Genomic DNA, 23,611 nt, shown 5'->3' with positions numbered 1-23,611 from the left:
TCTTTGTTTTGCAAATCTTTTCAGGAAATTGATGTGGGACGGTGCTTGGGGAGCTGCACCTCAGGGAATCACTGCCTGCTTAGGTAAGCACAGCTGGTCACACACAGCCCCTCCCCTTGCAGTAGGGTTAGCTACAATCCTCTAAAAATGCAGATTCCCTACAGAATGAAGGACAAATTCTGCCCAAACTTATATCCGTGTATCTCCATTGACCTGAATGCAATTGAACGAGTGTAAAGTCAGCGTCCAAGCTGCCTCCAGGGCGTCTGTCATTTTCATTTGGTTGCCAGCTAGTACTGTATTACCATTGTTGTTGGGCTCCACTGTCTCAGAGTTTGGTAGAAAGAACAGGAGTACTTGTGGCACCTTAGAGACTAACAAATTTATTAGAGCATAAGCTTTCGTGGGCTACAGCCCACTTCTTCGGCTGTAGTCCACGAAAGCTTATGCTCTAATAAATTTGTTAGTCTCTAAGGTGCCACAAGTACTCCTGTTCTTTTTGCGGATACAGACTAACACGGCTGCTACTCTGAAACCTGTCAGAGTTTGGTAGGGAACTGCACCAATATATTCTGCATTGAGTTCACTTGTCTTTCATAAATTCACATCCCACATTGTTATTTCTAGTAATGTCATGAGATTCGAGCAAAGAGAATCAAGCCTTGACTCTGAAGATGGCAATCCAAGTGTGAGTTTTATAACTTGGACACTGTTTCTACAGCAGTGGGTGCACTATAAGAACCTGGACAAAGAACATGCAAGCTTTCTTGTTCTATGCACAGGCCATAGAACTTCCCCCAAATAATTCCTAGATCATATCATTTAGAAAAACATCCAGTCTTGATTTAAAAATTGTCAGTGATGGAGAATCCACCACGATCCTTGATAAATTGTTCCAATGGTTAATTATTCTCACCATTAAAAATGTACACCTTATTTTCAGTCTGAATTTGCCTAGCTTCAGTTTCCAGCCATTGGATCATGTTATACCTTTCTCCTTGAGACTAACACTATAAGGCAGGTTTCTAATCCTTGAATTGTTCTTGTGACTCTTCTCTGAATGCTCTCCAATGTATCAACATCCTTCTTGTTGGACACCAAAGCTAGCCAGGATCTTATTGCAGACACTATGGCAGTGATGGAAAGATGGCCCTGCTATCTGGCTGAAATTGCCTTCTCTGCTCATAGAAGTCACGGCATAGTGACATGCCCTCCCTGTGGAATGTTTCCCCCTTCCACTGCTCTCCATAGATGTCCCTCTGCAGACATCCCAAATCTACAGCTGGTTTAAATGAGAGGGGGCTGGTAACAGGGTGTTCTTGGTGACAGTCTTTGGTTTTCAAATTCACTTTCTCCCTTGATGTACCAGAGCCTGGATTTGATCATCTTTTTGACATGCTGCAAACTCACCTGTTGTTCTAGGCTTTGTCTGGGTGGGTGGGTGAGGTTTGGGAAATGGGCAGTGGTGTTGCTTGTTTTGAGGTTTGGTGCGGTCAGAACTTGTCTGAGGATGAGAACAGCTGTCTTTCCCTGCCTGTTGACATGTATTTGGTTACAGTTTGTTTTAGTTTTGCACCATGCCTAGGGAGTTCTGATAGGCACAAACGGAAACAAATAAGCAACAATAAATAAATGATCCCCATTTTACAGGTGGGGAAACTGAGGCACAGAAAGATGAAATGGCTCAACCAAGGCCCCTGTGAGAGAGCATCAAACAGAATCTAAATTGGCAGATGCTCCAAGCCCATCTTTCCACTTCTGGATTGAGAGCAGCCTAACCACTCTCCACCCCCACTGTCTAGAGTCTTCTGTGCAGTTTGCTATTGCTTTCTCTGGGTGTTTAAAAATAGTTTCTTGGTTCTGTTACTATTGCTTTGTCCTCCTTGTAGTGTCTCTTTACATGCTGAAGACTGTAAGCTCTTTGGGGTAGAAACCATCCTTTTTTCCCTGTGTTTGTACAGCACCTAGCACAATAGGGTCCTGGTCCATGACGGGGGCTCCTAGGCAGAGAGACAGTGTAGCCTAGTGGGCAAAGCACTAGACTGGGACTCATAAGACTTGGTTCTATTCCTGAATCTGCTATTAGTCTGCTGAGTGACCTTGAGCCAGTCAATGCACTTCTCTGTGCCTCAGTTTCCCCATCTGCAAAATGTGGGGAAATGATACTTCCCTTGTAACTGGCTGTGAGATCTACTGATGAAAAGCTCTGTATGAGAGCTGGGCATTATTATTAGGTACTACCACAATACAAATAATAATTGTGAACCCAGACTTGCTTCAGAGACCAGACATGAGTTGTGAGCCCAGCTTTGTGACAGGATGTGAGCTATGAACCCAGATCCCTGGGCAGACTGAGAGTGCTACATCTTCTGCGCATCTGGGTAGTCAATGATTTTGTTTTTTAACCGCAGGGATTCGCAGAATGGAGAGAAATGCCTGGTTTGGGCGGAAGGTGCCTCCAGCCATTGTGTCCCTCACCAGTACAACACACACACATTCAAGAGCCGCAGTGGCAACATCCGCACCATCTTCGCCATCCAGAAGTGTAACTGTGGGAGTTATTAGAGACTGGGGGGGGGAGGGATTGGAGCTTCCAGGGAGGGCACAAGGAGGGGGGAATGCAAATAGCACCTTGTCCTGCTGTGCTCACCCTCTGCCAGACTGTCTGTACTATATGTAAATGAGAGAAGGCTATTTTATAAATTAAAGGTATTTTAAACAGTGGTTGTGTGGAAATTAACTACCTCCAGAATGTTTTGCAGCTGTTTAATAAACACTGCGGGCCATAGTCTGTGTCTGGGGAGCATTTGCGGCTCCTAAGGACTCCAGTGGGCGCCCATGTGTATTCAAAGCCAGAAATTGGCCTTGTAAGAGCCAGAACCTACAAAGGCTAAAGATGGGCTTTGATGTGCCTCAGTGTTCTTCTCTCGCCTGTTCTATGTGAATAATTGCATGCCGAGTCTGCGTGTCCTGTGAAAACAGGCAAAGTGCATTACAGCCGAGAGACAGTTCAGCTGCGCAGCTAGGGGGCCTTTTCAGGCCTGACCCCACCAGGATCCAGCACCTTTGCCATCCTTTAGTTTTTACAAATATACACTCACATACAAGATATGCTTGAAATGAGACAACGTGGCTAATGCCCCATAACACACACAGACACGGAGTGGAGGAGGCAGGCAGAGGAAGGAGGAATCGGGGAGGGGGAACAGCAGTGGGGGATGCAAAAGGAGCAGGACTGGGGAGGCAGTAGGAATGGGGGAGGGGAGGCAGGGGAATGTGTTGGAGCAGAGGCTTATCTGGACATTTCCCTTTCTTGCTGTGTAGGATCTGAGCAGTCCCAGACCTGCACTGTTCTGTATTACAGACAGCCCTGGCCCTGGCAATGGGGAAATGTGGAGAGGAAGGAAAGAATCTGAATAGTTTCCTTCTGCCAATTAACTAAAAGCTACTCACATTGCTTGTAATTAGCTCCCTGTGTATTCTGGGTAATTAGGAGCCCTCTCACCCTTGTTACTTTGGCTTAGAATAAATTATAGACACAGATTTTCAAAGGAGCCTTCAACGTTATCCTAATCCCATTAAACCTTAATCCCCTGTACAGTGCAGCCTAGCAGGGGCTCAGATGGGCCAGGCACCCCACAAACTGCCTGGCCATGAGAGGATCCAGTTTCAGGTCAGTCAGTCTAGTCTGGGATGTGGGGAAATGAAAGGTGCAAGGAGAACCACTCTGCCCCTGCCAGCCCCGTGAGCGCATCAGGCAGAGCAGCCCGTCCCAGGCTGCCGGCTGCTGCTTAGTCACTTCCACTGGTGAGATGACTGAAGGTTTAAGGAGCTGCCCAACATTGCAGCCAGGTGCGGGAGCAAACTCAGGAGGGTCCTTCAGCAGAGTTGCTGGCTGACTCCAGGTGGTTGAAGAGAACAGTCCGGTGTTCGCCCATCATTTTAACCCTTCCATCACTTTCTCCATCAAGCTAACGTGCCCCTGTGATGAGGGCAGAGCAGCTTGCAATGATGACTGAAGCAGCGTAAGAGCCCAGCTGGCAGAGACTGGCTGGGCAATTCCCTGAACCTGTACTTCCCCCAGCCGCCTGCTGTGAAGGAACCACTCTGCTCCTCTAGTCTGACATCCTACATAACATGGGCTGGACTCAGAGAGTTCCTGCAGGGGAGAGAACTCCCAAGTGTGTCACTGAGACTATCAGGCCCAGGGACTAGTGGTTGGACTAGAGCGTAGCTTTTAGAAAGACATCCAACCTCAGTATAAAGGCTCCTGGTGGTGATAAATTTACCTCTTCTTTTGGTAATGTTAAAAGGTTGCCTCTTATTTCCAATTTGAATTTGTCTAGCTTCAACTTCCAGCCATCAGATGTTGTTATGCCTTTTTCTGCTAGATCAAAGAGCCTATCAAAGAGATCTAGTATCTCCTTCTGTAGGTAATCATAGGTCATGCTCAAATCATCTCTTAATCTTCAATAGATTTAAAAGATTGAGTATCTTTAGTATTTCACTGTAAGGCAGGTTTTCCAGACCTTGAATTGTTTTTGTAGTTCTTCTCTGAACCCCTCTCCAATTTTTTAATATCCCTTTTAAAGTACGGAAACGGAAACTGTACACAGTATTCTAGCAGCGGTCTCATAAATGCTGTATGCAGACTCCCTCGTCCTGTTTTCACATCCAAGAATCATTTCAGCCCTTAAAGCCACAATAGCGCACTGGGAGTTCCTGTTGAGTCAGTGCTTTCCAGAATACAGTCTGCCGTCCTCTGTTTCTTTGTTCCTAAATGTCTGACTGTGCATTTGGCTGCATTAAAAATCAGTGTTGTTTGGCTGTGCCTAATTTACTAAGAGATCCCATCGCTCTGTCTCAGTGACCTGTCTCCATCATTATTTACCACCCCCCATTTGTGTCATCAGCAAACTTTATCGGAAATTGTTTTATATTTTCTTCCAAGTCACTGATAAAAATGTTGAATGGGTTGAGAGAGAACCATTCCCTGAGGAGTCCCAACTCATTGATAAATTCCCCATTTACAATTATGCTTTGAGATCTATTAGTTTGTTTTTGAGCAGTCTGATATGTGCCACAGGGATTTTATATAGTGATAATTTTTCAGTTGGAATCACATGGTAGTAAGCGAAAATTCAAGTATATTACCTCAACACAGTTACCTTTATCAATCAGACTTGTAATCTTATCAAAGAATGATATCAAATGACAAAACCTATTTTCCGTGAAACCATGTTGATTGGCATTAATTATATTTTTGTTCCACATCAGTCTTTCCATTAATATTCCCAGGATTCATGTCAGACCTACTAACCTATAACCAGGCACCCCATTTACCCTTTCTAAATATTGGCAGAACATTGGCTTTTGTCTAATCATCTGAAATTTTCTCAGTTTTTAAAGTTATTCAGAGTTACCATCAAAGATTCATAGATTCCAAGGCTAGAAGGGATCATTATGATAATCTAGTTTGACCTTCTGTATAACACAGACCATAGCATATCCCTAACCTAATTCCTAGAGTAGTTCTTTTAGCAAAACATCAAATCTTGTTTTAAAAATTTCCGGTGATAGAGAATCCACCCTGACTCTTGGTAAATTGTTCCAATTATTAATTACCCTCACCGTTAAAAATGTATGCCATATTTCCAGTTTGAATTTGTCTAGCTTCAACTTCCAGCCATTGGATCATGTTAGACCTTTCTCTGCTAGACTGAAGAAACCATTCTCATATATTTTTTCCCATATAGGTACTTATAGACTGTAATCAAGTCACCCCTTAACCTTTTCTTTGTTAAGCTAAATAAATTGAGCTCCTTGAGTCTATCACTATAATGCAGGTTTCTAAGCCTTTACAAATATCAATTGTCCAGGAGTCTCAGCCAGCTTCTTTAAAATTCAGGTGCAATTACCTGGTTTTTAAAAAATGTTTACTTTTAGTAGATGCTGTTTATCATCCTGCTTGCTTACTGTTAAAATAGAGAGTATCTGAGTACTTCTGGAAATTGAATTTTAAATTCTCTTTCTATGACTATTCCAATGTGCCATAAACACTCATGTCGACAAGACTTGATCACAGAACTGTTTGTAGAAAGTGATAACAAAAGGGGCAGGAACATAGCTGAAATGAACTCACTGAAAAATTTGAATGAGTATTTGCAAAACACTTTTGCACAATTTCCCAGCTCTCATGTATATGTATATGCTGTGAGGGTATAATAGACAATTGCTTTAATATTCTTAGTATATAACTAGGGGTGGGAAAATCAATTCAGGCAAATTAAGAATTGGGCCTAATCTTTCCTGAAACAGACATAAATTTCCATTGATTTGGCAGTCTCTCTTGAGCCACTGCAGCTCCTTTCATTTTTCTGGTACCCTGGGCCTTTGCTATTTTGTAAAATATTGGGGTTGGAAGGGACCTCAGGAGATCATCTAGTCTAACCCCTGCTCAAAGCAGGACCAACTGCCAGGCAGATTTTTGCCCCAGATCTCTAAATGGCCCTCTCAAGGATTGAACTCACAACCCTGGGTTTAGCAGGCCAATGCTCAAACCACTGAGCTATCCCTTCCCCCCTAGCTAGTTAGGTAGGTATAGTCATATTTTAAATTGTTTGGGGCAGAGACTATCTTTTAGTTATATGTGTATTCAGTACCTAGCACAATGGGGCCCTGATCTCTGATTGGTGCCTTTAGGCATAAATTAAGGCATGATCCTGCAAACACTTATGCATGTGCTTTACTTTGCATCTATATGAACAGCTCCACTAAAGTCAATGGAATTGCTCATACATGTGAGGTTACAGGAGATGTGCTTGCAGGTGGGGGGCCTTAGTCCTGAACCAAAATGCAACACGCACCTCTGGAAATAGTCCCATCTGGTGTGTTGCTGCTGCTGCATACAGAGGTTTCTCCTACCCCACTGCACAGTAGTGAGTTCTCAGCTGGAGCCCTGTGTCCAGTTCTGGGCACCGCGCGTTAGGAAAGCTGTGGACAAACTGGAGAGTGTCCATAGGAGAGTTACAAAAATGACAAAATGTTTAGAAAACCTGATATATGAAAAAAGGATTTTAAAAATTGGCTTGTTTAGTTTTGAGAAAAGAAGACTGAGGGAGACCAGATAACAGTCTTCAAATATGCTAAGGGCTGTTATAAAGAGGATTGTGATCAATTATTCTTCATGTCCACTGAAGGGAGGGCAAGACGTAATGGGCTTCATCTGCAGCAAGGGAGATTTAGGTTAGATATTAGGAAAAACTTTCTAACTATAAGAGTAGTTAAGCTCTGGAATAGGCTTCTGAGGAGGATCATTGGAGATTTGTTAAGAACAGGTTGGACAGGGATGGTCTAGGTTTACTTGGTCCAGCCTCTGTGCGGGGGGCTGGACTTGATGACCTCTCGCATTTCCTTACATTTCTATGATTATATGAAAATCCTATATAATTTGTTGTCCATAATCACACTTTGGTCTCTTTTTGCTTTAATGCCTCCCACACATCTCCCTCCTGTTCAGTATCTGGGCTTTGGATTTTTTTTCCCCAGGCCCCCAATTCTTCCAAAGTGGCTACCTAAAGTTAGGCTCCTAAAGCCTTAGGAAGTGGACAGATTTTCAAAGGTGTGGAAGACACTGAATTCAATGATACCTGTGAAAATCAGGTCACTTTTATTTAGGTTCCTTCATAGAGATTTAGGAGTCCAATTCTAGGCACAGGTCTGACAATTTTGGCCAAATGTATCAATGTATGTTTGCCTTTTGAATTCTTACCCATACTATTAATCTAAGTCAGACTCTCAGAACTGCCACAAAAATTTACCAGCCCAGGAGAATTTCAATGTTTTGGTTCACCTGCCATTCCTGCATGGTGCTCCTCCATCACCATCTTCATCTGCCCCAAGGTTGGGAAGAGGGGGATGCTATCTGGTAATTCCCATTTTGTGCCTGTCCCCTAACTTCTGCTCAGGGGCTTAAACATGTGGTTTTGGCAGAATCGTTTCATTGCTGTTCTCCTTAATTCTTTCTCCTCATTATGTGTGTGCTGCTGTGCCACTCATAGTGCAAGACGCTGCTTCCTTTAACACAGCAGGGGGATGCATCATTTGTGTGTTGTAGGATTCTGGCTAATGCATTGGTCCTAACACTATTGCTGCTTTGTGCACATACAACCAAGCTGTAATTCCTGGTAAAAAGTGACACAGACCAGGGCAGAAGAGAATGCCCTGGGTTTATTAGGGCTGTATGTATTATGTATTACTTACGAAAGGTTAAGGTCCTTCCACACACAGTGCCACCTTTCCCCCAGACCCTTCCAGAACAAGGCACTTCAAAACCTCGGACTCAGACTTACAAAAATCAAGAAATACGCAGTTAAGCTCCCTGCCCTCATGCATAGCCCTGACAATGCTCGCTAGTGTTACAAGAAAAAATGAAGTGCACACTTACAAAGGAATGCAGGAACATAAGGATTGTCAGACTTTATCAGAGCTGAGGTCCATTTAGTCCAGTATCCTGTCTCTGACAGGGGCCAGCACTAGATGCTTCAGAGGAAGGTGTAACTAAGAACCCCCTGGTAGCAGATGTGAGATAATCTGCCCCAACTTGGTCTCTAATAGTTAGAGATTGGCTCAAAACCTGAAGCACAAGGTTATATATCCCTTCTGGAAATTGTTGTTATAATGAATTATGATAGCTCTGGATATTCTTGATATCCATATAAACATCCAATGCTGCTTTGAATCTTGTTAAATTCTTGGCTTCGATGAGTTCCATAGTTAATCACACGTTGTGTGAAAAAGCATTTCCTTTTATCAGTTCTGAATTTCCCACGTGTTAATTTCATTGAAATTCTCCTTGTTCTTGTGCTATGTGACAGAGATAACAGATGCTCCTGATCTACATTTTCTAGACAAGTAATTATTTTTTAAATTTTTATTATGTCCCCTCGTATTCATTTCTCTTCTAAGTTAACAATCCCAATCTTTTCAATTGCTTTTCATATGAGAACTTTTCATATGAAACTATTGTAAAGAACAAAATTGTCAGACACATAGATGAACATAAATTGTTGGGAAATAGTCAACACGGTTTTTGTAAAGGGAAATCATGCCTCACCAATCTACTAGAATTCTTTGAGGGGGTCAACAAGCATGTGGACAAGGGGGATCCAGTGGATATAGTGTATTTAGATTTTCAGAAAGCCTTTGACACGGTCCCTCACCAAAGGCTCTTAAGCAAAGTAAGCTGTCATGGGATAAGAGGGAAGGTTCTCTCATGGATTGGTAACTGGCTAAACGATAGGAAACAAAGGGTAGGAATAAATGGTCAGTTTTCAGAATGGAGAGAAGTAAAAAGTGGTGTCCCCCAGGGATCTGTACTGGGCTCAGTCCTATTTAACATATTCATAAATGATCTGGAAAAAGGGGTAAACAGTGAGGTGGCAAAATTTGCAGATGATACAAAACTGCTCAAGATATTTAAGTCCCAGGCAGACTACGAAGAGCTACAAAAGGATCTCACAGAATTGGGTGACTGGGCAACAAAATGGCAGATGAAATTCATTGTTGATCAATGCAAAGTAATGCACATTGGAAATCATAATCCTAACTATACATATAAAATTATGGGGTCTAAATTAGCTGTTACCACTCAAGGAAGAGATCTTGGAGTCATTGTGGATAGTTCTCTGAAATCATCCATTCAATGTGCAGCGGCAGTCAAAAAAGTGAACAGAATGTTGGGAATCACCAAGAAAGGGATAGATAATAAGACAGAAAATATATTGCCTCTAAATAAATCCATGGTATGCCCACATATTGAATACTGTGTGCAGATGAGGAGAGATTAATAAGACTGGGGCTTTTCAGCTTGGAAAAGAGGCGACTAAGGGGGGATATGATAGAGGTCTATAAAATCATGAGTGGTGTACAGAAAGTAAATAAGGAAGTATTATGTACTCCTTCTCATAATGCATGAACAAGGGGCCACCAAATGAAATTAATAGGCAGAGGTTTAAAACAAACACAAGAAAGTATTTTTTCACACAACGCACAGTCAACCTCTGGGACTCCTTACCAGAGGATGTTGTGAAGGCCAATACTATAACAGGGTTCAAAAGGGAGCTAGATAGATTCATGGAAGATGCGTCCATCAATGGCTATTAGCCAGGATGGGCAGGGATGGCGTCCCTAGGCTCTGTTTGCCAGAAGCTGGGATTGGATGACAGGGCATGGATCACTTGATGATAACCTGTCTGTTCATTCCCTCTGGGGCACCTGGCATTGGCCACTATCAGAGGACAGGATACTGGGCTTGATGGATCTTTTGTCTGACTTAGTATGGCCGTTCTGATGTTCTTATGAGAGTTTTTCTGCCCCTTGATCATTCTTGTCGCTCTTCTCTGAATCCCCTCTAGCTCTACCCTCTTTGACTCAAGGTGTCCAGTATTGCACACAGTATTCCAGATGAGGTCACACCATTGGTTTGTATAAAGACCAGGAAATGCCCCACTAAGGGGCTGTTTCACACACACAGAGTGACACACACACACACCCTGTGAGATGGCAGCTCCTTGCTGGATTGTTCTTTGAGGATTGTTCTTTTAGGTTCCTGTGCCTAAAACACAGGAACCTAATAACAGGGAATCCTCTAAAACATAATTAGCCTCTTTAATTGAGACTGTGCAGCTGGAAACAAGGAGGACAGGGTAGTTCAGTATGTCCAGCGCGATCCCTATATTGTTGCTGCTGCCCAGGCCACACTGAGGGGAGCTGTCCTGAAGTGGAGTTGTGCTGGCACAGAGAAAATGGCATTGGCTGTGAGGGAGAGGCAAGGTACTGAGATGTTCCCACTTGCTATTGCCCTCCCTATGGAGCTGAGTTAAGGATACATGGTTGTGCCATGTGTGAAACAGCCCTTTAATTGTACATGTTCTGTTTTTCGTCAATCTGTGCTTTGTTGTTCCTTCTCATACTGACATTCTCTTCAGGGATATGGGGTGAGAGGAGGAGATTTCATTGGGAATTGGGTGCCTAGATAACTTTTAGATCTGGCTGTTGTCTCTAACCCAGAGTGGGTTTACTCATCTGCATGGCTGGGACAGCAGGTCTTTATAGACAATGTTAGACATGAGTCTCAGGGAGCTTGACTCATCCCTGATACTAGTGCTGCAGAGAGAGCCACTGCCAGAGATCCCGGCCTGCACAACAGCTCCTGTGAGAGCCACCATCTCGTCAAAGGAAAGAGCCTAATCACTACTACTGAAATGTATGTTACAATGTTCTCCCCACGCCTGTCCTAAGACATCCCCCTGATCTCACCCGGGGTACAGTGCTAAGGTGACAATGGTGAACAATGCACGTCTCAGAGATGGGAGTCTAGTGAACTGGCGTAACATTGTGGCTTCAGAAACATCTGGACCATAGTCACTGTTGTCAATTTAAAACCAAAACCCTTACACAGAGCACAGCACTGACCCATGGCCCTGCAACATGCCCAAATATGCCCTCAATATAACTGGGTGTACCCCCAAAGGCCCCCACAGAGCATCCCCACCACCAGAGAATGGATGATGGGGAATGTGGGATGCCCCAAGAGCTTTAAAAGACTCCTGAGGCACAGATCTGCCCTAAACAAGCCAAAATAGCCTCTTTGGCTTGGGTCATTAGGAGCCTCCTAAACAGAGGCTGCTCAAGACAATCTGCCAGCCTAGGCAAAACTTCAGTGTGCCTCCCCCTTCCTCATAGGCCTAGGTTGGCATATTTGGTCCCGACACACAGGATCACAAAGCCACTCAAATTTGGTTCTACCACCCCTGCATCAGGAGTGGCCAGGCCATCACCGCCATCCTAGACAGCTGCCTAGTTCATTTATAGCTAGAGCGACTTCTGGTCCTAAGGCTCAGTTCTGTTCTGTTCATTCCCTATGAAGCACCTGGCATTGGCCACTGTCGGCAGGCAGGAGACTGGGCTGGATGGACTTTTGGTCTGACCCAGTCTGGCCGTTCTGATGTTCTTAAGGGATGGTGAGTCTCCCAGTATTGCCAACCTCAAGTGTTCAAAAATTTTGACTCAGGTCCAAAAATACATGAGATTGGCCTAAAAATCATGAGTTTTTTTTTTTTATTTCAAATGTGGTAGTGGGGAGTTTCCCTCTTAATCTTCTGGTTTCTGAGCCTTTAGGTTATGCTCGGGCATATTTTCAAATTTTTAACCACAAGGGTTAGAAACTTACATTAAAAAAAAGTAAGAAGAAAGAAACTGAGATTTTGACATAATCCCATGACTCCAGAAACTGGGGATTTAAGAAAAAACACCACAAATGGTGAGACTCACAGTAAAATCACACAAGTTGACAAGAAGTGACCCAATGGCTGGAGGGGTGGGCATGGCCCCTCTGTGTTTCCTACAGCACCTAAGGGGGTGGTTGGGTCACTACACAAACCACAGGAGAGAGTCTCTGGCTTTGTCTCCTGCCTCTACAGCCTGCTTTACCTAGGCACCCCATTTTCTACTCCCTCCCTGAACAGCAGAGGTCCAGGCCCCATCCCCAGCCCAACTTCTGCCCAACCCCCATCTGTCCAATGCCTCTTCCGTCTCACTACACAATTCTACACAGCTCTTCTGGGAGGCAGGGCAGGAGTATTATCCCCATTATCCCCTGAGAACTGAGGTCCAGAGAGATTAAGGCCAAAATTACTAGCTACCTGGAAACATTCTGTGGTAAATGTCTTACCCAAGAGCACCTAGGAAATCTGTGCAAAGCTAGAGAGAGAAACCAGTTCTGCTGTGGCCCATTGTATCAACCAGAGGCTCATCATCTTTTCTTTCAAACATCCTGCCTCATTCACTGCACAGACCTGTGTTTGTGTGCAACTGTTTACAGGGAAACTTCATCTGCGTGTCTCACTGTGCTTAGCAGAGATGGATAGGCAGGAGTAGGCGCACTGAACAGACCGCATAGACAAGGACATTAATTTAGCTTAATTATTGGTTGGGCTACATGAGGGAGCTAGTTTCTGTTCCGGCTCTGTCTGACATGACCTTGTGAATCCTTTCTCATACTGCCGAATTCCTAGTTTTTCAGGTTGATTTGACTTTTTTGTACATTTTAGAAAATGCAAAATCCAGTTTGGTAGAGACCCTTAGCTATAGCCTTAACTAAACAGGGAAACAGAAATTCTGTCAAGGGTATCCCCAAGCTCCCCCATTCCACACTAGTCAGCAGCATGATCTTCATAGCCTCACCACAAACCTCGGCTAGTTCAGAGAGCACACACGGGTTGCACAAATATTTTCTAGACAACAGTAGAATGCTGAGAATCATGCGTCCTGGATCTGGGAGAGGAATGTACTACAGAATGAACACCCAAGAACAGAGATTTAGCAGGTGTCTGCTGAAAAGCAGTGTGACTAAGGGGATAACAGTCTCTCATGTTGAAGATGTGGGCTCTATTCACTGCTCTGTTTAAAATGGCTGTATGCACTTTCTCGATCACTTTATGAGTAAAGTGAGGGAAAGATGACAGTTGCCTGGCACCTGAATTGTGAAGTACAAAGAAATAATGTAACAGCAGTTAATGGAAAAGATAAGCCTAGCACTTGAGCTTGACATTCAATAATCTTTTCTTTTAAGGGCAGCACCACACTTAAAATACTGCAGCTGTAGCACTTCAGTAAAGACACTACATATGGCAACAGGAGGGCTTCTCCTGTCAGCATAGGTACTCCACCTCTCCGAGAGCGGGTAGCTATGGCGACTGGAGAATGCTCCCCTTGACCTAGCGCTGTCTATAGTGGAGGTTAGGTTGGTTTAACTGCATCACTCAGGGATGTGGATTTTTAGCAACCTAATTTCCTAGTGTAGACTTAGCCTTAGTTAAATGGTATTGAAAGTGTGTGTGCACTGCTAACTGTCACTTACTAGATGGCAACTACTCCGTAGCATCAGAGAAAGTCTAATCACTCTTATATTTTGGTAACATATTCTATTTCTTAGCAAGGGCTTTCTGATGATATAAATATCATATGCCCCCTGCCGCCTATTTGTTCCCAGACTTAATGAGCTATGCTCACCCAAAGAAACTGCTTCCCAAAAACAGTAACTGTCCCATCAAAATAAACTGCTCTCTGGTGCCTGTGAATATCAACCTCCACTTCAAATCCAGAATATTGTCATTTGCTACCATGCAATTTGTGACCCAAACTCTGTCCTTGAAAATTGGTATGTCATCCAAAAATTTGACCCTTCAGCTTAAATGAACCAGATAACAATAGCCTCTGCTTGTCTGTGCCCCTGGTCCTTGCCTCCCCTGCAGGACAACAGGTATATGGGGCACAGGGACCATGCCTTCTCTCCAGCCACCTTCCCTTCAGGACATTTATTAGCAATCGGAAAGTAACTGGTGTTTATCATCTCGCCCCACACACACACCCCTGTGACAGGAATGGCAGACCCCTCTCCCCCATCCCTGAGACAGGAATGACTGACCTCCCCACACCCCTGTGACAGGAATGGCTAAGCCCCCCTGCTCACATACCCCATGATAGGAATAGCTGAGCCCCCGCACTCCCTCCACCCACCCCCATGACAGGGCTGGCTGAACCCGTCCCCTCACTCCCCCCATATCAGGAATGTCTGTCCCCCGCCCAGGAGGGCCTTGCCTGCTCTGTCCCTCTCAGTGTCTGTGTCACTGAGGCAGCTTCTCCTGGGTGTGTGGGATTTTTCCCATTTGTGGCTATGGAGGATGGAAGATTTGGCTGGGAAGGGCCCACATTAAGGCCAAGAGCTCATGAGCACAGTCTGGGGTTGCTCTCATGCTTCTCTTGGCTTTTCATCCTGGCATGCCTGAGATGCATCTCGCAAATCAAATCAATCAACTTCACTAGCCTGGCAAACAGTTCTTATTTATCATGTGTATTGCAGTAGCACCTGAAGCCTGCCATGGTAGGCAGACATGTGGTGACACAGTCTCCACCCTAAAGAATATACATTATAAATGGACATGACAGACAAAGGGGAGGAAGAGAAACGGAGGGCAAGTGCCTTCTCAGCAGGGTAGTGACAGAGCTGTCCCACAGCAATACCTGACCCACTAGTCCCAACTGAGCACTGACTTGCTGTTAGGAGGTAGTTCAGTGCAACAATCATATGTCCAGGAGATGTTTTCACAGCAGGGAACAGGGTTTGAGCCCCTCTGTCCATTCAGTATGGGGCTGTGTCTACAGTATTAAGCTGTGTTTTAACCATCTGAGCGTCTAACCCTGCTCAGAACAGATCTAGACACCCAGGTGGTTATAATGGTGGTGGTTGAAGGTGGCTGGTCTATGGCACTTCTCCCGAGGTCCAGGTATTTGTTTTCAGACTAGTGGCAGTCTGCTGTCTCTACCCTCTCTTTCCTCCTCCCACCCCCATGTTATGCATGGTTTGAAGTATCTTTCTTGGACATTGCACTAGAAAATGTCTCTTGGCCTTGATCTCTCATCCCTCTGGACAGTGGTTGCTTATCTGTCAGGTGCATTTCTTACCTCTACTACATGGGGGGCAGAGGCCTTCTACCCTTTCCTCCACTCTTTGTTCAGAGCTGTTCAATTCCTGAGCACAAAGGTCCTCCTGTTTGCCCCATTAATGCCATCATTAGAAGGCAGTTAGTCTCCTATGGAGAGCAAACTCCGCTCAGCCAGTGCCTTACTACAATGGACATGGATGTTTACTACAGAGAGCAGTGCAGGTGCTCCTTCCTGCCTGCTCCCTTCCCTCCACATTCTGCTCTCAAAGAACAAGAGTACACAAGTGCGCTTCCTGCTCCATACAGCTTGTGTACTGGGCTAATTGCTGAAAGGCGTTCAGTAGCCCAGTTTCACACCTTGTTAGCACTGCAATTAGCTCTCTTTACCCTTCCTGATGGCTCATTTGCATATTTGACTTAATTCCATCTCTCCCCACTGTTATAAATGTGCTACTGGATAGGGAGTGGGAGTTATGCAGGGGGACGGGAAGAGGACAGCCATGCTGAGACTCCTGTTGCTGCTGCTTCTTGCCAGGCTGCAAAGCTGCAATCCCAGACCCCCCAATGTCCTTCCAGAGGAGGATTCAGAAGACAGGAGAACGGAGGCTCTTAGAAGGCTTTTGGAAGTATTTGGCATAGAAGACCCTCCCCGCTCTCCCCACCATATCAAGCAGCCTCCCCAGTACATGGTGGACCTGTACAACACGGTAGCAGGAGCTGATGGCATCACCAAAGACCCTGACATCTTGGAGGGAAACACCGTCCGCAGCTTCTTGGATAAAAGTAAGAACCCTTGGTGGCTTCGGTTGCTCTAATGGTCTGATCTGCTAGAGTTTGTGTGTAGTTTTCCAGGGCTCTTGGTGCTTGTTTGGATCCTAGACGCCAAGGGGAGGCCTGGAGTAAGCAGTATCCCATATGCACTGATGAAGCACATCCTCCCAGAGGATGTGCGGCATCAGAGTAGAGTGTTTAGAATGTGCCCATGTGATGTTCCTTTTTAGTTTGGCTGAAACTGGGGTCACCAAAGTTTCTAATCTGACCCTTTGGTCCAGCTCACAGTGATGAGATGCATTTCCTGTTCATCCTCTCGAGTGTGGCTAAGAACGAGAGGATCCTGACAGCAGAGCTGCATCTCTTCAGACTGCGGACTAAGGTGGCTGAGGGGCCTTTCTACAAGAGACATCACTTCTGCCAGGTAAGGAGAGATGAGAAGTGCATGTGTCTCTGCTTTGAAAGTGCATGGGCCATATTCTGCTCTCAGGGACACTACTATGAATCTGGAGTGACTCCTGCACATTTACTGAGAGTGGGATTTGGCTCCTGGTTTGTGTGCTGACCTCACCAAAGTTGGATCCTTACTGACTTATGCTAAATCAATATAAACCACTTTCAAATCAATTTCAGTGTCCACACAATAAGTTGCACCAATGTAAGTAAATCGGTTTATAAAAAATTGGTGCAATTTTTATGGGTAGACCAGGCCTCAGACTACAGAGGTTTCTCACTAGGCTAGTTTGACTTTCCCTCATCTCTTCTCCTTTAAAACATAGACTTTCAATGAGATTTTCCTCTTCCAGTGGCACCTGGTGCTAACTACCTTGTATTCACAATCCCCAGGTGAGTGTCTATCAAGTCCTGGACAAGAACAAACTGGATTCCTTTGAAGGGAAGAAGCTGCTGGCAGCCAGACTTATCGCTTTGCAGGGCTCTGGCTGGGAGGTGTTTGGCATCACACAAGCTGTAAGTGTCTTCAGCCTAAATTCAAATGTGTACAGAGAGGAGAATGAAACCTTCCTGTCCCTTCTGTCAGCAAACTGCCATCCCCAGCCCTTTGAAACCAAAGGAGCTCCCAATGCCCTTCCTTGGCCTCCAGCTGCTTCAGCCTAGAGGGGCAGCTGCTAAGGGGGGAGGGGATGTCTGTCAAAGGCTTTTCTGTGCCACCATTTGAAAAAGTTGGCTGAGTCTGCTAGCCCACCTCCTTTGACACTGCAGCCTTGACAGCAGATCCAGCCATTTCACAAACCTGTGTTCTTGAGTCAATAGAGGTGACTTGCAGGGGTTTTCACTGAGGCAGTGCTAGCCAGGCCAGCCGGGTTTAAATCTTATTTACAGAACTGCTTTTGAACCGTATTGAAATGGCTCCTCTAGAACTGTTAAAACGTCTTGAGTAACACAGCTGTGGGTATGGACAGCCCAGATGTTACAGTACAGATGTCAGGGCAGTGGCTATAATCTTCACAGCCTGAGAAAGGACTGAGAAGTCTGGCTTTCTGCTAAAATTGAGTTTGAAGTGAAGTTATGATCAGGAAAGTGATGATGTAAAAACACACCAGCTTCTTTAGTCTGAGCAGTTGCCTTGTCAGATCAAAACCAGTTCTTGTCATTCCTGTTGGTGCCTGAGAAAGCGTGAGCTGAGCTCCAGTCTGCCTTGTGCAGGAGCCGCAGAATTGTTAACTAAATTCCTGCTGTAAATTCTTTACTCTGAGGTGTACAGTTCAATGTTACCTAAACCACACCCATAATCCACCATTTGGGTCAGGCTCCCAAGGGATGATCCAGGAGCCAGAAAGAACCCACCAGGACTGATCCTCGGCTGAGTTTGCAGGGCTGGTGGCAATCAGGAACAAACATCTTTTCCCTTGGAAATGGGGCAGTCTTGATTTGAAATCAGAGAGACACTAAACACTGAAACAACAAGGAGTCTGGTGGCACCTTAAAGACTAACAGATTTATTTGGGCATAAGCTTTCGTGGGTAAAAACCTCACTTCTTCAAGAAAGCTTATGCCCAAATAAACCCACGAAAGCTTCTTCAAGAAGTGAGGTTTTTACCCACGAAAGCTTATGCCCAAATAAATCTGTTAGTCTTTAAGGTGCCACCAGACTCCTTGTTGTTTTTGTAGATACAGACTAACACGGCTACCCCCTGATACTAAACACTGAGCCCACCATGCCAATTTTGTTCACAGTCACTTTTCAGAATAGAACCAAACTTTCTATTGATGCTGCTGATTTTTGGGAGGTGTGGTGATGTCTGGTACACTGCATACGTGTAGCATAGAGGGTGTATATTTCGGGAGAGACACCTGGCACCAGCTGTGTATATTTGCAGGGAGACATCTGGCGCAGAGTCTACATTTGTGGGGTGATACCAAGAGCAATGTACATATTTTTAATATGAACCATTGTAAAAAAATGTGCTAAATATCACCAAACAGTTGTATAGATCTATGTTTATTATGAAACAAGAAGATATCTTCTAGAAATAGTAACTAATGTAAGAACTAATTGGGAGAGAAAAGGCACCAAGGAGATGTGGCAGTCTTAGATTTGTCTTCCTCTGTAAGGGTTTGCTAGGCAATGTGTCCATTTGCTTATAAGAGCAACCTTTGGCCGTAGCTGGAGGGCTAATGATGAGCTGCAAGGGCTGGGGTTTAACATCTCTTAATTTATCATCACTATGGTCACATTCTATAGGAATGTTCCATTTACCAGATAATGAACATGAGTAGTATGAGCAACCTATTGGCTTGCCACCCTCTATAACCATAGCTTAACCATTTATTAAAACGTGTATTAAACATGTATAAATAATAAACTATTTAGAAGGGGAACCTTAATATAAACAGTTACCCATTGTTTATTTGTGTTACAGTAGCTCCTAATGGCCACATTGTGTTAGGAACTGCACAAGTACACAGAAAGAGACAGTCCCTGCCCCACAGAGCTTTTAACAGGTTGTATTTCCAAAGCAGATTCCCAGTCCAGGGCATTACACAATGAGAGAGGTGTGACTCTTCAGTGAAAGCCAAGTGGGCGGGGCAGAGAGGAGAACACTATCCAATATACCAGAGGGGGTCAGGCAGAGCCCTGCTTTCCTAAGTGGCTAAAGAGCTTACGTACTGTGGTGAGAGGCACAGCAGCTTAACTTTCCACAGTAGCTTGCTTTGGTCCCAGGCCTGCAACTGACAGTGCGCAACTCACCCCTGTGTCCATGCAGAGGCCCACTGAAAGCAGGGGTGTCCTGCATGCTGCCAGCAGCAGAATCAGGGCCTTAGACTGAGCTCTTTGCAATAAGGATGGTCTTTATCACGTGTGTACAGCACCTTGCACAATGGGGTCCTGATCCCTGACTGGAGCTGCCAGGGCTACCACACTTGTGGCTGTTTGTTACAAAGGGACAGTCACAGGATTCTAGAATAAAGGGTGAGCTCTGGGCCCACTGAGAGCTGCACATAAACAGCACAGGGTAAGCCTTGCCGCAGGCTGGGGTGTTTGGGGGGCTCCGGCTCCAACCTGGGATCAGACCCAAGCGGAGTTGTTCTCAGGGAAGCTCAGTTCATCTCCTCTCTGACTGCAGGGCTCAGCACAGGCGAGCAGAGGGACATGTGTGCTGCTCGTACCCCTTGGCTGCATGCAGGATTCAAACTCAGGACAGGGGAATAGTGGGGCTGGTAAGCCTCACTCCCCACTGCTGGTCTGTGTGTTAGCCGTCACCAGGCAGGGCTGGCAGTGGCATTCTTTTATTGTCCCTTTCACTGGAGAGGCTGTGGGGGTTTGGATTGACACAATCTGAGGACTGAGATGTCCTCAGTGGTTTGGAAGACACATCGGTTCCCAGTATCTCCTGTCTGTACCTCACGGTGCCTTCCTGGGGCTGGGTCCTGTCCCTTCACAGGCGCTACTGCCATGCTGACAGTTGTGTGGTTTTGCAGGTTCGTGACTGGATGGAAGAGGACAGCACTAACCACGGCCTGCTGGTGACTGTCCGTGGCTTGGGGAGTGCTCCGGTGGATCCCAGCATGGTGCGATTTGCATCGGGAAGAGATCACCATGAAAGCAAGAAGCCCATGCTGGTTCTGTTCACTGATGATGGGAGACGAGGAGCTGCTCTGCCCATCAGCAGCCTCCCAGGTCAGGCGAACCCACCCATGCTCCGCGGGGAAGGGCACAGAGTTGATGAAATAATCAGGGAATAAAGGGCAGCTCTTCTCTGCAAAGGGGCTGCCATCACTTCCTTACTCACCATTCCAAGTCATGGTTGCTGGGGCCCAGATCTGCAAAGGTATTTAAGTACCTAACTTCCATCCAATGGGAGTTAGGTGCCTAAATACCCTTGAGGATCTGGGCTCTGCTGACTAAACTAAGGGTCACTGCTTTGAACTCTTCTAACCCGTGCGGAGCCCAGGCCAGCTGTGGGAGGGGGCTGGACTCTTCCATGGCTCCATGCCTCCCCAGCTACATTCCAGCTACACTTGTTCTGGTTCATCACGGGTGCGATGCAGGAGCCAGGGAGACTCATAGACTTTAAGGTCAGAAGGGACCATTATGATCATCTAGTCTGACCTCCTGCACAACGCAGGCCACAGAATCTCACCCACCCACTCCTGTAACAAGCCCCTAACCTATGCCTGAGTTATTGAAGTCCTCAAATCATGGTTTAAAGACCTCAAGGTGCAGAGAATCCTCCAGCAAGTGACCCATGCCCCATGCTGCAGAGGAAGGCGAAAAACCTCCAGGGCCTCTCCCAATCTGCCCTGGAGGAAAATTCCTTCCTGACCCCAAATATGGCGATCAGTTAAACCCTGAGCATGTGGGCAAGGCTCACCAGCCAGACACCCAGGAAAGAATTCTCTGTAGTAACTCAGATCCCACCCCATCTAACATCCCATCATAGACCATTGGGCATATTTACCTGCTAATAATCAAAGATCAAGTAATTGCTCAAATTAGGCTATCCCATCATACCATCCCCTCCATAAACTTATCAAGAACCCAGTGGGACTCTCATCCGGGGCGAGTTTGGCAGCTGAGATAATTTTATGTGGCATCTGAGGAGATTCAACATGGAGTCAGAGGCAGACTCCCTCCTCCCCCTCCCCTGAGCCATTTGGGTAGAGTCCTCTCAGAGCAGAACTGGACTGCAATTCTCTGTCCTGTGCAGCTTCCCCTTCTGTGAAATGGGCATAACAATCGCTCCCCAGCCTGCCCCTGAAAAGCATTGTGGGAGCCTCAGGTGGAAGTGGCTAGTTATCTGCAAAGTATAAAGTATTAAAAACCCTTGTTTTTATGCTGTCCCATGAAAGAGGAATGCAGGAGGGGCATCACTGTTAAATTAGTGGCTGCAAATTTAACACAAATGAAAAGAAATGCTGCTTCCCTCCAGCTTGTGGCAGTGATCAAGCAGTGGAATTTCCTGCTGTTGGATAATAACACTTGTAATTATGCTGGGATGGGCTAATGAAATGTCATGGCTCAGGCTATCAGCTGGTCACCAAAAGGATCAGATCCCTCCTCCTTACACAGAGCACCGTGGAATTAGCCAGGTGTATTACAGGGATGGCTGCCTCAAGGTATTGCCCACAGTTAGAGCCAGGATACTGGACGGACCAGTGCTCTGATCTGGTAAAGCAAAGCCTGTGCTCCTAGCTCCCGAAAGCTCCATGGCAAACAGTGGACCATGAAGCGTTTGCAGTTTCTTTCTACAGTGAAGGGAGCTGCAGCAGAACAAACTCTTTAGAGAACTAGGCTTGGACACATGCCTTTCTCTCATGCTATCTCAGCTCCATGATGGCCCTGTGTCTCTTCTCTATCCATTGTCGCTCCATGGACTTGAGTGGTGTCCCTCCTGATTTAAACCTATGTGAGTGAGAGAAGAATCAGTCCCAAAATGCTCAATGATTCAGATTGACACTGGGATTTTTGAGAAGGGGGCTGAGTGACTAGATGGGTGCAGGAAGGGAGTGGTTCACACTTGCTACCTTGCTTTCAGTCTCACTTCAGGTTTGTCTGATCAATAAGGACGCTATTCTGATCTTGTTACTCCCCCCACAGATTTGAGCCCTCAGACTCCAGACCTCCCGGCTGCACCGCTGGCACCAGAAGTGAGCGGGGCGCGGAACGCCCGCTCGGTGGATCAGTTCCTGCCATGCCAGAGACAACTCCTCTCCGTGGACTTTGAGGAAATTGGCTGGTCAGGATGGATCATCTCCCCGAAAAGCTACAATGCGTATCACTGTAAAGGATCCTGTCCCTTCCCCCTGGGCGAGAACATGAGACCAACGAACCACGCCACAGTGCAGTCCATCATCAACGCCCTCAAACTGAGCCAGGACGTCAGCAGCCCCTGCTGTGTCCCAGACAAACTTTTCTCCATCAATCTCCTCTACTTTGATGATGATGAGAACGTTGTCCTTAAACAATACGATGACATGGTGGCTGGGAGCTGTGGCTGCCACTGAAGGAAGAGCAGGAATGGGTCAGGGCAACAAGGAACCTCCCTCCCTCAATTGTAAACACGTCTGCTCCCAGGAACCAACCCTCCCAGAGCCACTCACCAGCGTGAGCCTATGCTATGCTGCCCACTCAGGTCAGCAGGCCAGAGGTACCTGCATTTTCACCACACTTTCAAGAATCTCTGTCCTGCAAGAAATCCACATCTCCAGCTGCCACCACTTGGCTCAGTGGGACAGTTACATCAAAAGGGCACCTAACTTGCCTAAAGCACCTGGGAAATGCTTTGATTAAAGACAAGCAGCCTAAGCCTGAGATGCCTTTGTGTGCCCCTGGTCCCCTCGAACTGTTATGGCCTTTGTCACATGGCTAAAGCCTACGTACCATTTCAAAAGCTGTGGACTGGGTGCATTTAAAATAAAATGGAGTGAACTGAATTTCCCAGGTCCACTCCTGGTTCCAGTCCCACAGAGTGTGGTGGAGAGACCCTTTGGGAAGCATTGTCCATGGAAAGGCCTCCTTGCAGGCTGTACGATATGTATATAGCAAAAGCACTAATATATGATGGAAAAATCCTGTACAGTGTGCCTGTAAATGTCTGTACATTTCTGCCTTATGCAACCTGTAAAATGAATTCAGAGTAACTATTAAACATAGAACAGAAGTTCTCAGAGTGGGGTTTCCTTTGGCAAGGCTGCAGTAGCCTGGTGGCTGTTCATGGGGTCTAGGTCTGGGATACAGAGCCATAGACCCCTTCTTCTCCATGTCACGTGGTCCAGGCCAACAGCGGCTCTGATGCTGTGAGGTGCCCTGTATGGCATGACCTGGTGGGCTCAGCCTACCCCCGGGCCTGCTGTTATCCCAGCTGAAATGT

At 45.9% G+C, this 23,611-nt stretch overlaps 1 protein-coding gene across 2 annotated transcripts in view; it reads left to right on the top strand.

Moving 5' to 3' along the window:
* Window positions 1-23,406, top strand: part of LOC103306317 (uncharacterized) — a 58,038-nt gene extending 34,632 nt beyond the window's left edge. Inside the window, exons 8-13 of one of the 2 annotated variants that reach the window (XM_065578285.1) lie at window positions 25-83; window positions 16,042-16,289; window positions 16,559-16,701; window positions 17,124-17,246; window positions 20,220-20,418; window positions 22,339-23,406. In XM_065578285.1, coding sequence (XP_065434357.1) covers window positions 25-83; window positions 16,042-16,289; window positions 16,559-16,701; window positions 17,124-17,246; window positions 20,220-20,418; window positions 22,339-22,745 — 1,179 coding nt within the window. In that variant the 3' untranslated portion in view covers window positions 22,746-23,406. The remainder of the gene's footprint in view (window positions 1-24; window positions 84-16,041; window positions 16,290-16,558; window positions 16,702-17,123; window positions 17,247-20,219; window positions 20,419-22,338) is intronic. The other variant, XM_065578284.1, reaches the window with a different exon arrangement.
* The last annotated feature ends 205 nt before the right edge of the window (window positions 23,407-23,611 follow it).

The sequence above is a fragment of the Chrysemys picta genome, chromosome 25 (genome assembly GCF_011386835.1).
Source record: "Chrysemys picta bellii isolate R12L10 chromosome 25, ASM1138683v2, whole genome shotgun sequence".
Classification (NCBI taxonomy): Eukaryota; Metazoa; Chordata; order Testudines; family Emydidae; genus Chrysemys; species Chrysemys picta.
This window is presented reverse-complemented; position numbering and strand designations above follow the sequence as displayed.